General features: G+C 40.9%; 1 protein-coding gene across 1 annotated transcript in view; it reads left to right on the top strand.

The window, feature by feature from the left end:
* Positions 1-135: 135 nt before the first annotated feature.
* The window catches only part of KAT6A (lysine acetyltransferase 6A), a 51,067-nt gene continuing 34,481 nt past the window's right edge, over positions 136-16,721 (top strand). The window contains exons 1-3 of the mRNA XM_040618320.1: positions 136-243; positions 2,114-2,163; positions 2,264-3,034. Of these exons, the coding sequence (XP_040474254.1) occupies positions 2,432-3,034 (603 nt within the window). The 5' untranslated portion in view covers positions 136-243; positions 2,114-2,163; positions 2,264-2,431. The remainder of the gene's footprint in view (positions 244-2,113; positions 2,164-2,263; positions 3,035-16,721) is intronic.

The raw sequence follows: 16,721 nt of genomic DNA, 5'->3' as shown, positions 1-16,721 counted from the left end.
CGCGCGCTCCCGCCGGGGGCCGGGGCTGCCGCAGACCCCGTCTCCGCGGCTCTTCCCGGCGGCGGCCGCTCCCGCCCCGCCGCGCCATTCCCCGCGCGCGCCCCCCGCCCGCCGCGGGCTCTTCCCCTCCCACGCCCCCTCCCCCCGCCGCAGAGCTCCGGACCCAAGATGGCCGCCGTGTCAGTTTCGGGCTTCGCCGCCGTCCGGCCTTTGCTTCTCGGTTCCCGTCTCTCGCGGGCCTCGGTGAGTAGCGCCGGCGGGACCGCCCCAGCTTGGGTGCCTGATGCCGGGGAACCCGGAGACAGGCGGCTGGCAAGCCCCACGGCCTGGGGAAGGGGAAGGCCCGCTGGGCGCTTCAGGCTCGCGGCCTGTTCCGGCCCCGCCGCCGCTCTGCGCCAGGCCCGGACCCAGCCGCCCGCTCCGTTGGGGCCCGCCGGGCCTACACCCCGGGGAGGCGGCGGCCGCGGCACGGCGCGGATGAAGTGGGCGGTTCAGGCGGGGGGGGGCCGCCGGCTGCGCTCCTCTCTGTCTCTCGGGCGCGGGAGAGCGCGGCTGAGGCGGGCGCGGGCCCGGCCGAACCGGTGCGAGAGCCAGGCTGCACCGGCCGCCTCCGTGGGGATGGAGAATGGTGTGGGGCCGGGCCGGTCGTCGGGGCTGCGGCCTGCGCCCTGCTTTTCCTGATTCTGCTAGTGCGAGCCCCTCGACCGAGGCAACGCGTCCCTCGGGGCGCCGGGTGCGGGGCCTGTCCGGGACAGGGATGGGGACGAGCGGTAGCAGGTGCAGGCACCGCTTGTCACGCAGAGAGCGAGCAACCGACCTGGCGCCGGGACCGTTCCGGTGTCGCCCCAGCTTGGCCGGGCGGTTACGTAACGTCCTGCGCACGGAGCTCCGCTGGGGTCAGCGCGCCGCGTCCGCCTTGGCCCCGCGATCCCGCCGTGCCGGGGCGCCCCGGCAGCGCAGCCTCGCTTGGCTGACGGGCGGGTCTCAGGGGCCCGCTTTCCCTTTCCATCGGTTGTTCGCGGGGTAAAAACTCCAGGCGAGCGCTGCATCCTTTCTGGTCTGAACAGTAGTTCTGAATCTTTCCAGTACTGGCTGTATGGAGCTGTGCAGTGGAGTCTGATGTCTGTATGCAAATCTGTTCCGTGTGTTTATAAATTCTTCAGTACTTACTAGAAAGCAGAATGGGAGAGCTGTGTTGATGACTAACTCGTGACTAAAACTTTCCTTGCAGAAAATCGTTATTCCTTGTGATAAACAGTTCATAAGTCCTTCTTGGTTAGGGTATTTTTGCAGTAGAACTTAAGCACAACGTACTGTCATCAACGTAGAAGTCTTTGTTAAGGACAACTAAGGGCTGTGAAGTAGAGCTTTGTATTCTTCCATCTGCATCTTTAATTAGCAGTTTCATAAGCATTTCTTCATTGTGTATGGTCACCTGTTACTTTGTCCTCAAGTGTTTTCAGTGTGCCTCAACTATACTGAAGATTATAACGTTGTATTCTTCTTTTCTGTGGTCTCTGAAAGTGGAACATTTAATGACAATCTCCAGCTGCGTTTCTTCACTTTTTTTCTTGATGGGACAACTGTCATAGCTTTTCTTAGCAGGAGGGAATCAGACCTATGATTACACTTCTGGAAGAGCTCTGAAAGTTTGTTGCTGTTTGCTCAAGACTCTTGGCTATTCCTACTGCTTTCTGTTGAAGTTTCAGGCAGGGCTTTCATGTGCAAAAATAAAGATCTTAAAAAAGCAGCAGCTATCTTCATTGTGGGTCCATCACCCCCCACCCCCACCCCCCCCCCACCCCCAAATACTAGTTTAGGTTGTGCTCAGCAAAGATCTAAAAGTTGGTATGGAATTTATAGTGACTTACAGATTGAAATAAAAAGGGCACACTTTTTCTCTAGGTTATATGGAGTTATTTCAGTGTTAAAGCATGCTTGTATTAGTAGTGAAGATAAAACCTTAAGTATTACTTCAGTGTTTTAGAACTGTAGTAGTGGATTAAAACTTTCCTATGTGTTTAATGCATTAGTGTTGACTGTTGTTTTGTGGGTTTTTTTCCCCTTTCTCTAACTGTTCTTTGGAAATGTCTCTCTTTTTGTTTTCTTCCAGGCCTAATGTTACAGTTCTTCTCATTGTGAGTGTGCAGACCAGAAGCTGAGGTGAGATATGCTGAAATCTTTATATCTTTATCTGAAGCTGTTAGAGGATTTATTGGAAAGAATGAGGAAATTTCTCATTGTTTTGCTTTCCTTTCTTTAGTGTGAAAACAAATAATGTTTGAGAAAGGGGGAATAATTCAGAACAGAAAACGTGTATGCTATGGTTAGCTGGTTCCCATCATTCGAGAATCTCTTTTCTCATTGTGTGAAACTTGTTCAGCATCGGGATAAAGGATAACGACTCTATGGATATACAGAATTCTTCACCATGGTAAAACTAGCCAACCCGCTGTATACAGAGTGGATTTTGGAGGCAATCAAAAAGGTAAAGAAGCAAAAACAGCGTCCTTCTGAGGAGAGGATATGCAATGCAGTGTCATCTTCACACGGTTTGGACCGTAAAACTGTTCTGGAACAGTTAGAGTTGAGTGTTAAAGATGGAACTATTTTAAAAGTCTCCAACAAGGGTCTCAACTCCTATAAGGATCCTGATAATCCTGGGAGAATAGCACTTCCGAAGCCTCGGAACCATGGCAAGTTGGATGGTAAACCAAACGTGGACTGGAATAAACTTATCAAACGGGCAATTGAGGGCTTGGCTGAGTCTGGTGGCTCATCCTTGAAGAACATCGAGCGCTTTTTGAAAGGTCAGAAAGATGTGTCTGCATCATTTGGAGGTAGCACTGCCTCCATGTTTCACCAGCAACTACGATTAGCTGTCAAACGTGCTGTTGGCCATGGTAGGCTCCTTAAAGATGGACCTCTGTACCAACTCAACACTAAAGCAACCACTAATGCTGATGGGAAGGAAAGTTTTGAGTCTCTTTCCTGTCTCCCTCCAGTGTGTCTCCTTCCCCATGAAAAGGATAAGGTAAGACCCAGTTTGCATGAGCATTTTCTTGGGATTGATGAAATGTGTTAATACAGAGTCACGATTTGAGGTTAATTATTTGTTTCACTTGCATCTTGTAAGTTAGAAACAGCTAATGTGCATTTAAGATTCTACTGTGTCCAGATTTCTAAGCGTGAACAGAGGAGGTGCTGTAGATCATAATTTGTACCTTGGACCTGAAAACTACAAATGAACTACTGTGGGGAGTTTACCTCTTCAACACTTTGTGCAGCAGAATTGTACGTATCATAGCAGAATTACTATAGTTACATTAGCAAAACTTGAGAAGTAAGCCTCCTTACTTTAAGGTGAGGTGGATTTGCAAAGCAAGCTTGAGATCATCTCTTGTTTTCACATTTTTGACTGCCAGTTCGGCTTCTTATTTGAATACAGATAACATGGTGAAGCGCTGAATAACAGTTGTTGCCTAATGCTGTTGTAGAGGCTTCCTTTGTTCACAATGAAAAAATCACTTTCTGTCCCAGAACAGCTTTGTTGTGAAATAAGAAGGAAAGGTATATAGGATATAGCAGTTGAAGAGTGAAATCAGAGGATGTAGAGAGCGTGGGAATGCTGGAATGAAGAAGCTCGTGGGCTTCTATTCCCTTTTGTATGCCTCCTCCCACCTGTCTTAAATATAGTCCATTATGCAAACCGAAGTATTTTTCCATTGTTTTCCCTTTTTTTTTTAATGCTTTTTTCCCCGTCCTTTCTTTCATCCTTCTGCATGCCTAAGGTCTTTGATCCTCCACTCCAACCTCAAGATGAAGCTGTTGGAGTGAAGTTCATACCCAGTCAGTATCTTTCCGGTCCTTGTGCTACTGTGGAAGCAGAGTAAAACGGAAGTCTGCCTTTGTTTATTGAAGACCATTTTTTTCCCCCAGTAATTCCTATCTTTGCACTACTACTCTCCAGGACTTCTAGAATGTGAAAATTATTTTTTCCTATCCATAATAATATTTTTTTTTCAGCAGTGTTGAAATTTTTTGTTGTTGTTGTAAATATCCTCTTCAGGGTTGAGTTCTTTGGGTTTGTGCTGCTCATATTTTTTCATGTCAGCTTCACTCTCTGGTGAGAGGACTGCTTTATGGTCTGTTAGGGTTTGAAGACTTAAAACTACTGTAGGAGTCATCTTCCTTAAAAATAATAATAATAAAAAAAAATCTGTTCAGCTGCTTTATCACCGGTAGAGTTTCTCAGAACTTCCAACTTAACTGTGGGAGCTCTACTGTGGATGTAGTACTTAACTAGCCAGAGCATTGTGTTGTGGGCTGGTGGAATGTAGGAAGTAAGTATTACTATGCTGAAAATTCCAGCAACTTTCTCTATGTTTTTTCAAGTGTTCTGTCTACAAACGCTTCCTATGTACTTCTCCCAACTATATCTGTAATGAAATCAGTAGAGCTGTAAAATGGTATGAAAATTGGATATAAAGAAGCCGGGCACGTGAGACAGCTGGATTGAGAGTGGTAGTAACAGTGGAAAATATTAGCTGTGCATATTATTATTAACACACTATGTTTCACAGCTTATTCAGTCTTCTTGTAATGTGCCAAAGCTCAGGACTGGCTTGATATTCTTTCAGATCAAGTGTTCCCTGCGTTTTTCTTGAAATAGGATACATCAGAGTGGTAAATGATAATATGGGCTACTATAAATACAGGATTTGGTCTGGAGTTTGTTTTTTGCTATCCAGAAAAATATGTGTGTGCATAAATATAAACACATGCACACATATGTATGTGCATTTTGGACTGGTTAGATATGCTCCCTAATTCCTTTCCACCTCTTCTCTGAGCAGCTTGAACACTAGAAGGATTGTTATTAACATTAGAATGCACAGTAGCTATAGTAGAAATTTTGTATGGGGTTTCTTCAATAAATTCTTCTGATATTTTTTCCTCTTTTGGTGTGTTTTAAACTAACATTCTAGATTTCTGCTTTTCATCTACCATCTCTGTGCTGTGTAACCCATGCTGAGTTTCATACTAGTTTCTTAAGCAATTTTGAAGATACGCTATTAAAACATCTATGTAGATTCTGCCAGCATTGACTAGCAAGTCAGTGGAAGCCAAAAGGTCAGTTCCTATTCTACAGGAGTTTTGAGATGGTTGGTTTTGTTTTCTGTTTTGGTCAGGTTGGGGTTTTTTTGAATGCAGGCACTATGTGGTAATCTTCCTTCACTCTACTCTTTTCTGTTAAATCTCAACCAGTTATGCAGGTGCAAAAGGTTTACTATGCTGTTGTAATTCCTCCTGCCCCCCCCTCCCCCCCTTTCTTTAATGGAATTATTCAGAACACATTCTTTCAGAGTATTGTGACAAGGTTTCTCTTGGCTCTTAGAAGAGCCTGGCAACAGCAGGAACAAAGGCTCAACCTCCCAAACCTGAGAAATCCCAATGACCTGTCTCCTGTTCTCTTTTATCCTTGCACTGTTTGGTCTTTAACATCGGTTTAAGAACTCTCCGTACATCATATGATCCAAATTTATGAATCTTAAAGGTGTAATATTTCTTCCTTTTATTTGTTCAAATGTAGCTTCCACTCAGCTGCAAGTGCGTACCTGTCTGTCTGATAGTAGTGTTGCTTTGTTTAGATGCCTAGGAGTGAACATTCAATTCTGGGTATTTTCCTGTGTATTGTGAAACTGAGTACCTTGCAGGAGGTCTATAAAAGTTGGGGCTTATTTTTTTTAAACAAAATAAACATAAAGTAGCACTACAGAAGCTTTGTTTAGTAAATATTATTTGCTTTTCTTTCAGCTCTTATTTTTTATCTCCTTATTCTGCGAATATCACATTCTAATGTACAGGGGCAAAAAACCTGGGAAGTTGTCATGGTTTACCAGGTAGTAATGACATGGTGCTGACATTATGGTTTTGAAATCCCTGGCCTAGAAACACTACTTGGATGAAAACAAGCAAACAAAAAAAGAACCTGCTGATGGGCAGAGTGCAGTGCTGAAATTTGCTTATCTGCTAGTGACAATGGCGGACAAGGAAAGAGTTGTCTTTAATTTCAGTTTTAAGCACTACATGTGCCTTCACTCGTGTAGGCTTTAGGAAAATGACCTTGTCTTTCTTTTCAGTTTCCTGTAGTTTAGAAGCTAAAATGGGAATTGCAGTTAAGAGCTATTTTTGCATTCCTTGTGATGTTTTGGAGTAAACACTGGACTTGATTTTGGTGTAATTTCTATAAAAAGTGACAGACGGGTAAGATTCACAATACCTACCCCTGTTGAGGAAATAAATGGGGTGTGTGTGTGTGTCAAATTGTTACAATACCTAAAAGTAAAGGGAGTTCATACTGAAATTGTAAGGAAAGAGAAGGTGGTTGAGCCTCTTGGGTAAGTAGCAGGCAACCCTTACCCTTTCAGCGTAGCTGCAAGTGTAGGTATCAGGCCTCCCACATTAGGTCAGCCAAGAGGTGGTAGGTATGGAGCAAAGAACATTTGGTGGTGAGTCCACCATCCAGCAGTGACATCTGTAGGGAATGAGCAATACTGTGCAAGCTAGACTCTAAAATAAGTAATTCTACTGTTAAAGTGCAATTTCTACAGTAAAGCACTGATTAAATATGCGTGAAATATTTCTTTAAAGTATAGCTGTCGCTTCTGTTTCATTTGTAATTATATATTTGCAGACTGAAACAATTTTTACTTTTTAGAGTATTTTTTTTTCTTGAGGAAAAAATGCTGTATGCTAGTGTTTGTTCAGAGGAACAGTTTTCTTTTTTGAAACTTCCTACTAATTATTATTTTTAAAAACACTTTTTCTGAAGTGGGAGAAAAATTTTTTGATGCTGCTTTGGAAACCATAAATTATCTTTAAATGAATGCCATGTATCCTAAGATAGCTGAGGGCAGATTTTTTTTTTAGTTATAAAAGCTAAAAGAATAAACAGCGATACTGTTTTAACATATACTGGCTATTGAAGTGTCTTTGGGTATAGAAAGACTTGACAGTACGCAGAAAAAATTAAAGGGTATCTTGATGAAATTTTCTGGGATATTTCACTACTGTTTGATTGGGGTTTTAGTTTGGGGTTGTTTTTTTGTTCATGATTGGGCAGTTGCTGTAGAGATGATTTAGGAAATTAATCTTACTTGTACTGACACCTTGCATCTCTGCCAGAGGTTACCGCAGCCATTGCAAAGATAAAGCAAGTGGTGTTTTGCTCCTCAACTGCTGTGGTTTGTAGCCCTGTTTATTACTATTAATGTTCTGTGCTGTGAAATTCAGCTGCTGCTATTGGGAGAGAATCTCTGATGAAGGGACAGAGAGGGCAGCACAGGGCAGTAGCCTCTTTAATCATCTCTTTTGTGAACTGGCACATCATCAGAGGCCTTGGTTGCATGCTGTTGAGTTGGCCATGCAACCTGCTTGTTTGATCTGTACTACTAATACCTTTATTTTTTTGCATACTTTTTGGCACCAAAGGCGTGCATTTGCCAGACAAGAAAGCCTGATTTCTCTCACTTAGTTTGAAATGTTCTATTTGTTCATTTGAAGCCTGAAAAGTAACAACTATCTGATGCTTATCTACGGCTACCAAATGCATGTTATATATATATAATTGTGGGAAACTTCTTATATGGTTGTGTGCTGCGACTTTAGAATGCCAGGGGGAAGGATTGCAGATTGCAGTGCTTCAGGAGTCTTTTTTGATCAGAAACTTTGAAACAGATAACTTCGCTTTTTTAAAAAAAATTTCCCCCCCCTCCCCTGTCTGGTTGAAACAGAAGAACTAACTGAACCTATGTTGGTCTGGAAAGCCCTGGGTTGTCTTCCTGAACAAGTCTCGTTGGTACAATAGCTTTTATTTGTAGGGCTATGGTACCTAGTAGTTCAAGTCATACTGTATTGGCACTGTACAGAAGTGTAACTGAAAAGCATCTTGTTTTAGAAAGTTGGCATTTAGTGTGAAATAAGACAATATTCATGAGATGGAGAGCATGAGGTAATACTGTCTATGTAACAAATAAAGGTCATGGTATATTAGCTACATGATAAAATTTTAATCATGTCTTTTAGCCATTACAAGGCAAATGCATTCATGGTTTTGAGATTACAAAAAATTGTGACTGTATTATGGCAGTACTTACTGCAGGGTATATCTTCCTCTGGAATAGTTTAGCATGACTTTAAAATTGTGTAGTATGATGGTCAACCTAGGAGGAAGAACCCAGCCACAGCCTGAATACTAGCTTGGGTCAAAAACCAATGAAGATGTGGGAGATCAGAATGTAGTACTTGTATAAAAGTCCAGGCAAACTGTTGCCTTATTGATGTAGCAGGTTTTGATAAATGCTTAAGCTGTTATCTGCAGAATGCTAAAGTATATTGTTTCACTACCCTGCACGTTCTATTTATCCATTCACTGTCAACAAAAATAGCAATAACATATTTAACAAATAGGAATTAAATTTACCATTTGTGTGGTCTGTGCACGGGTTTTTTTTTCAGTATGGCTATAATTGGCAGCTACTGTTGTCATAGTTTAACCTGGCAGGCAGCTAAACACCACACAGCCAATTGCTCACCGCTGCCCTCCCCCCACAGCAGGATGAGGGAGAGAATCAGGGGGTGAAAAATATCGTGGGTTGAGATAAAGACAGTTTAATAGGACAGAAACAGAAGGGAAAATAATTATGATAAAAGAATTAGAATATACAAAACAAGTGATGCACAATGAGTTGCTGATGCCCAGTCGGTTCCTGAGCAGCAGCCCCCAGCCACCTCTCCTCCTAGTTTGTACACTGAGCATGATGTCGTATGATGTGGAATATCCCTTTGGCCAGTTTGGGTCAGTCGTGCTGGCCGTGTCCCCTCCCGACTCCTTGCGCCCCCAGCCTGCTCACTGGTGGGGTGGGGTGAGAAGCTGAAAGGGCCTTGACTTAGTGTAAATGCTGCTCAGCAACAACTGAACCAGCAGTGACCAACGTTGGCCCCATCCTAAATCCAAAACACAGCACTGTACCAGCTACTAGGAGGAAAATTGTCCCAGCCAAAACCAGGAAAAATGTTGAATAGTTAATATAGTATTTCTGCAATGCAGGAATTATCCTAGAATCATAGAATGGTTTTGTTTGGAAGGGACCTTAAAGACCATCCAGTTCCAAACCCCTGCAATGGGCAGCAACACCTTTCACTAGACCAGGTTGCTACAAGCCCCGTCCGGCCTGGCCTTACTGCACTACTACAAGACTACTATGGTACAGTACTGTTTAAGAGCAAAGAGCTCTTTCCTGGTACATTTTTGTGAGGAACCAAGCTATAGCAAGATGCAGGTCTTAAGACTGGAAGCTCTAGATAAAGACATCTTGCTCTGCTTTTGGTTTTTTGATACTTGTTACAGAACACAGGTTAAAAGGCTGTAAGAATTGTCAAATGGTTATTATTTAAAAAAAAATGTTAAACACATCAGCTAACTGAAGTAGTTGAAATAATTGGTGTATGTGTTGTATGTTTTCAGAGTGTTTGAAAATTGATCTCAGGACAATAACAGGACTATTTTTTTCCACAATTAAAAGGAATATACTTAAGTTATTAATTGATCTCCATTTGTACTCTCCTTGAAACTATCTTTTTTTGTCAGTTAAAACTGGATATTGCTGTAGCAGCCTTTAAGTAAGTATCTTAATACTGTAACTGCAGTACAGCTGAGAGTATGAAAATGAAATTCTGGAAGTGCTTCCTGAAAAAAACAGAGGGAAACTTTTGTGGCTGAAAGATAGGAGGAATACTTAAGTCTAACGTGTTCCTCATGGCATGTTTGTTTCCTAGTTTTGTGTTGCTATTTATATCTGTTGGTATTTACCAGTCACTTGGTAAATCACTAACTGTTGGTTATTATACATGCAGCATCCTTTAGGCCTTCCCTCTTGTGAATAATAATTCCAGATCTTGGTGTGCACTTGCATGTATTGCATGAAGCCATAGTTCTTGTATCTTCTTAGAAAGCTCTTACGCTTTGAGGGCATCATAGTTGTTTTGAAGGCCTTTAAGTATGCAGTAGCTATTGCTTTATTGTGCCTGTTTTAGGTTAATAACTGTTAATTCTATGTCTTAAAGTCAAGGACTGTCCCATTACTGGTAAGGAAGTTATTTGTGGATTGGTTTGTTTTGGGTGGAGTACATAAAGGATCTGCAACCAGAGCATTGTAATTACATTTTGAGAGTTCACCCTTGCTCACCAAGGGTGCTCTTCAAGCTTTGGCTCCCAGCTGGAAGAGGATTAGGATTTGCTCTCCCCCAGCTGGTTCTGTGGAAGAGAAGGCTGTAGTTTTGTCTTTAAAAAAAAGCAAAATAAGTCATAGTTGATAACAGTTGGCCTCCATCTATGTAACTCTGGAAACTCAAATGCTAAAAAATTACTTTGAACTTGATTCACTTGATTAGTGAAAAGGTGAAGGAGCTCTTAGTAACAGAGCAAATGTAAGCAGGTAAGAAATGTTACTGTCATGGATAGCTATGAATGGATGCTATGAGACTGTGCATTTAGGGTGAAATGGTGCACAGTGACACCAGGAGGGGTTCTGGCAGTATTTGGAGTAATGGTGACCCTAAAGGCAAAGTTTGTGACTGTGGGAAGACATCAGATGTTGTGATGAGTACCTATGTCAGTGGGCTACTACTGTGAAGGAAGTGTTTTTAACTGCATTCTCTGACACAGTTCCAGCAGAAGCTGAGTATAGGCTAGCTGGTTAAAAAGGAGGAGACTAGTCCGGTATGTTGGCTGAATCACTGTTGTTAGTCCTTTCTGTCCTGGAGATGGTTGACAGATGTGGAATGGCACATCTCTGAAGTTTGGTTAATAAAGGAACCTTATTTACTACAGAGCTTTAAAGTATAATCAGACAGGAAGGAGGGTGGATGATGGAGAACATTGCTAAATAACAGCTTGATTCCAGTGTTAGCTTTGTTATATGGCAAGGGAAGAAACAGCAGAGAGAACGAGGGCAGGTAATTCTGTCCCTGCCCTTCGCCTACTTTCCTAGCAATTTTATCTTAAGTCATAGTGGTAGCAGGAAAAACAGTTAAAAAGGTATAAATATTAAATGAGGTAATGTCATTCTAGTTGTAACATACATTCCATGTTCTTAAAATAAGTACAAATGTGCAATCAACAGAAAATCTGGTAAACACATTCTATGTGTGACAGACTATTGAGTTCTTTGACTTCTGTCCTCTATGGAGTAGGTAGGTAGGTAGTTTTATTCCTTATTGACTCATTAAAGGTTTTTAACTAAATTTATGCTAATGAGTTGTGATAAGTCACGTTAGTCTTCTACCTGTTAGGTTTTCTCTTTCATTGTTGTGTAAACCTGACTTAATTTTTCTGTCCTCACCGATTTTTTTCTCACTGTGTGAACACCTTTCCTTGGAACAGCTCCTAATCCACTTTCAGGCACTGGGCAAGAAGTTGCAGCTCATTGCTTGTTCCATTGTCCAGGAACCTGGCAGTCTTTCCATTGTTGCTGCGATTGTGGTAAATCTCGACTTGTAGTGAGATGGAAAAGAAAGGAGGGAGAAGGGTGTCCAAAAAGAATGATTATTGCATAGCAAACAGAATCCCATTGGTAATGTATTTGCTTGTTTTGAGTTACTTTTGAGGGCTGGTTAACCAGTCTGTAGACCCATGCATGAACGATGAATTCTGGATTGAAAATACTGAATCTTCCAGGCATGTTTCTGTGAAGACCTATGAATTACTAAAACTTGTAATTAATTATTACAGTTCATTTATTTCTGAAAATTGGATAGAACAAATTATGGATCTTGGTACACAGCTGCAAAAGTGTTATTAATAATATGAGAATAGAGCTCTTCCTTTTCTGGAATCTTTGCTTTTAAATCTTTCTCAGCAAGTTGAGTTACCATTCTGTCTGCATTTATCCATGTGTAAAACAGAAATTATGTCAAAACTAAAAGATGTTCTGAATTATAAAGGAAATCACCATTTCTATGTGTTTCTCCTCATTTCTGTTAAACTATCCCATCTAATCCAGAAAAATTGGTGACAGATACAGCTTTTAGATGTGTGTGTAGGTTTGACTTAATTTTAAATTCTTCAACAATATACAGCCTCTCCCAGGCATTAGGTTTCTCCTTGGTCTTTTGAGACTCAATCTTAGATATTTAGTAATGAGGTGTTCTGATTGGAGTGCTGGATCTCTGAGCTTGTCTGGACTCATAGTGAATTCCTTGAAGGTGTGTGTGGAAGGAAAGAAAGAAATTCTGCTGCTCAGCGTTACAATGACTAAGCTTTAGAAGCTGCTAATCATTAAGATGCATGCAAAATCTTTAGCGCGATCTCAGAAGAAAGTAGATGCACTCATTTTGTGCTGCTACCCATTTTAATTTTTATTTTTTTTAAATATACTTTCATATACAGTGACTGACTGCCTTACTTCAGCACAGACTTCATCTGGCTTTTACTTTGCAAATTCAGGGTACCTTTGTAAGGGTAGTCTCTGAGTAGCAGACTTGTTTGGAAAAGGTTTTATCTGTGCCTGAATTTTTGCCACACTTGCTGTGTAAGGCTGCTTACATGAGAATGATCCATGCTTGTGCAGACTGCACAGCGTGCAGGGAGGGAGCATAGCACTGAATAAGGGTCAAGAACATGTGACTTCATTAAAATGTACTGTCAAGTGTTATATGGAGCAGTTGATTTTAATAGTGAAGAATTATATGCAGAGTGTTTATTTTCTTTTTTTTCCTGTGTTCAAGGTGGTAGAGCTTCAAAAAGTGAGTAGATTTGGTCCTGTAGTTGCACTTGTGTGGGTATCCTGAGTAAACTACAAATAGCAGCCTTGTATCAGGTAGATATTTTTAATGTGCACTGAATTCTCATTCACAGTTCTTTTTGTGCCTTCGCTGTTACCATGTTTGTGGGCTCCTGCACATTGTTAAGTATTTTTTGTCATTTGTGTAGATTTTCTAACTGAAGTACTTTCCCTCATTTTAGGGATGCAGTTAATGTTGAAGTAAAGCAGTGTACAGTGTTTAGAGATGGAATAATTATATGTGCAGAAACTACTTAGGTGTTTACAAAAGTCTCTTCCCCAAAGTAATTTATTCATTTTAGAGATCAGAGTAAGTACACAAGTTTCTTATTTTACGTGAATATCAAAGTATCACGAAACGCAGACTGTTTCCAATGAGAGGAGTCAAGATTTTAGTTTGCTGTTGATTTGAGGAGTGTGTTTTGCTTTTGCAGCTGTGAAAGTCTGTGACTACTTAGAAATACTATTTCATCTAAAATTGAGTTATACAATCATCTGTTGCTTCTAAGGCAGCATCCTTTATTTTCTTGAAAATTAGGAAGCTGGGATAAAGTACAAGAGAGAGGTTACAGCATATAGCTTTGAGCAAAGAAAACTTCAGTAACTTGAACTGCCGGGTTCCTGAATCGGATGTCAGGTGGAGTTTTCTTTATGTTGCAAATAAAGAAATGTAACCCTCCCTTTCCCACTGCCCCCACCCCTCCCCTTTTTTGAAAGCAGGAAGTCTTGGCATGTGATTCTGATTGTGACTGTACAAATCTTGAGTTGTTTTAATCCTCTGATTAGAGGACTTGTTAGCTCTGGGAAGGTTATTTAACGACTGACTGTCTAAATATTTCTAGTTGACATTCTGTAAAGTTCTTGCTATGTACATGCCTAATAGTGAGGCAGATTCTTCAGTCTGAACATCAGCTGCAAGCAGTATCCCCAAGTAGTATCCACTTTTTTTTCGTAGGTTGCCAGATGTCATAACCACCGCATAGAATTCAGCCTGTATATAGTGCACTAATATCTAAGCTATTAACCTTCACACTTCACTTTACTCTTGTGGCAGCATTTCGGATGTTCTCTCCATTGTAGTAGTCCTTCCTTAAAACAGCAGCACTTATCTTGAATTCCTTTGATTTTTCTTTTTAAATGACCCTTTTATGTTTCTCTTAGGAAGAGGTATTTGTTTCATGCTTGTAGTTTCTTCTGTATACTTTTTTAGTCTTTTCTCATTTACACTTGTTGTAACATAGCCTCGTTTCTTAGGCCATCATTCTGCCATACAAATATGCTTCTTTCTTTCAAGTGAGACTCACCTAAGTGAATGGGAGACAAAATACCCATCCACGCAGGCAAACATACATACCTGTGTATATTAAAATATATTTAGTATTCTGTTCTTGAGCACAAAGAATATTCTGAGGAATTTCTGGTTTTACTTTCAGTTGCTTCATATTTTTTCCTCATCATACTCTCTGGAGATATAATTAAAAATTGTGATTTTGTAACTCAGATAAAAGAAGGATGGTTCATTTCATTCACTAGGTTAAAAAAACTGAACCCATTGCTGCCATAAGTTGATGCTACTGAATAGTATTTCCCAGATTATGCTGATTTCCCTATATACAGCAAAAATATGTGTAAAATTGCTTTGGTAATATAAAATTCATTAGTCCTGATTTTATTGAGGCATGGAACTGAAGCGGTTTTCTTCCCCAGCCACTGAAAAGGCATGGAATCCAGGCTTTGTGATGCAATGCTCACTGAAACATGTTTCCTCATGTTTTAAATAATTTCCTTCACGTGGTGTAGGTTGTACTTCCCCTCTGGCTTTTCTGGTTCATCTCCTCTTTCCAGTTAGCTTCAGCATTTGAGGCAGACCTTTGCAGTAGCATGGGCCATTTGAAGTGAGGAGTAATGGTTTGTCACTTGTATAAAAACAGACACACAAAAAACTATTACCTAGCATGAATCTTCAGAAGCCATCTATCAGTGCTCCTGGATGATAGCTTTCTAGCTAAGAAACAAATGTACCATAGTTGGGATGGTTCTGTAAATACTGGTTTGGTAGATTTTCTGTCTGGAGGGCTAGCATTCAAGATATCTTAAAGACCAAAGCAAAAAAAAAAAAAAAAAAAAAAAAAGGTGGGGGTGGGGTGGAGGAGGGAAGCTGGTGTAAGTGTAGGTATTTGTTTTACACTAGCTTTAACTTTACACCTCAATTCCAACTACAGTGACTACTACAAGCAGTTGTGTGATGGTGGGGCAAAGACAGTCCTGGTATCTAGTGAGCCTCTTGTGGTATTAAATTTCTGCAGGAAGTAAAGTGCATTCAGGTTACTGGCAGTGATGACTGACAGTGTGGGCTACAGAGCTGGCTGTGAGTTTTGAGGAGTTTCCTGCCTCTCTTTTCCTAAATTAAGACTACAAAGCAAATGGATTGGCCAGGACTGAGGCTTTATTAAGGGGTTTTCGCCCCTCACTTTTTCCATAGGCACTTCTCCGCAGTTACCTTCAGGAGAGGGTACAGTCTGTGAATCTGTAGAGCACATTTGGTTTCTAGACATCCTTTGTATAGTAACAACATGTGCTGAGAGGCTGGCAGGCTGTGTCATACTTGCTTACACTGTCGGTCCAATTTGTTCTGGCTCCCTCCCTCGCTGAATCTGGTGACGACATACAGATAGATGTCTTGCAAGAAAAACAGCAGAAGGAGTTGAATGTCTGCCAAGAATTTGCAGCATGAAACTGAACTGGCTGCTTGCAGTCTTGTTTTCACGAATCTTTCATTGTGTGCTTGCGTTTTTCACTTGCCAGGATGTTCTTTGCTGAACAAACACAGCAGCAGTGAAATCTCTCCATACTTAGCATAACACAGATTCATGCAGAAACTTTGGAAGAGTAGCCTGATCTCCACATTCAAAGTTATTCCAATTTAATAAATTATTCTGAAATGGTTTGAATTCTAGTAGAATTTTATTCTTTATTCCCCCAAACTATAGCTGATTTGTTGGGGTTTTTTTAAATGTTGTTAAGTGTTTGTAGTTTGTTAGAGGTGGTAAATAAGGAAACATTGAGACTGTGAAGGATAGCCTTTGTGGTCCTTCCAAAGCTAGGCAATGTTTACATGTGGATATCCAAGTTTTGAAGGACTATGGGGATGAACAGGGTGTGCACAAACACTGGCTAGAAGATATAAGAAACACTATCTTAAGCGGTTGACTGTACAGAGGTTCTGCAAAATTCTCTTTGATTAAATTAATTGCTCATTAAGTTCCTGCAGAGGATATGTGAAATAGTTCTTTCCTGAAAAGCTGGATGAATGTTCCATCTCTGCTTTCACAAATGATATAGGATAGCCATGGTTAGATGAGGCCAGCTGTATTTTGGGAAGTTTCTATGAAGTGGTATCTACTTTCTGTTCCTCCAGTTTGCAGAAAAGTATTTATATTCAAGAAAAAAATAATTTGCAAGGTAGCTAATGAAATTCACTGCTAAGCCTTGCTGGTCAGTAACCTATGGAAAAATACGAGATAGGGAGAACCGTAACAAATATGATTGTTCATGTCTTCTAATGTTTCACAAGGAATATGCATCTATTATGATCATATAACCATTTTGTAACTACTTAAGTTGCATAGCTGGAAAGCATGTGCGATCGTATGAAGCTATCATTGAATCTGAAATAATTCAGATGTGAACTGCTAATACAATAAATTCCCTATAATTTGTATACAAGTCTGCAGGGGCCATAGTAGTGCTGCTTTTTTAAATGCAAGAACAAAGTATATTATATTACAACTAGTGAAACAGTGTTGCAGAAGACTCCTTGATGCAATATTGTGTGGCAGTCATGGGAGTATCCTTAAAGTTTGGTTATTTGATTAC

Source organism: Falco naumanni, chromosome 19 (genome assembly GCF_017639655.2).
Source record: "Falco naumanni isolate bFalNau1 chromosome 19, bFalNau1.pat, whole genome shotgun sequence".
Lineage (NCBI taxonomy): Eukaryota > Metazoa > Chordata > Aves > Falconiformes > Falconidae > Falco > Falco naumanni.
This window is presented reverse-complemented; position numbering and strand designations above follow the sequence as displayed.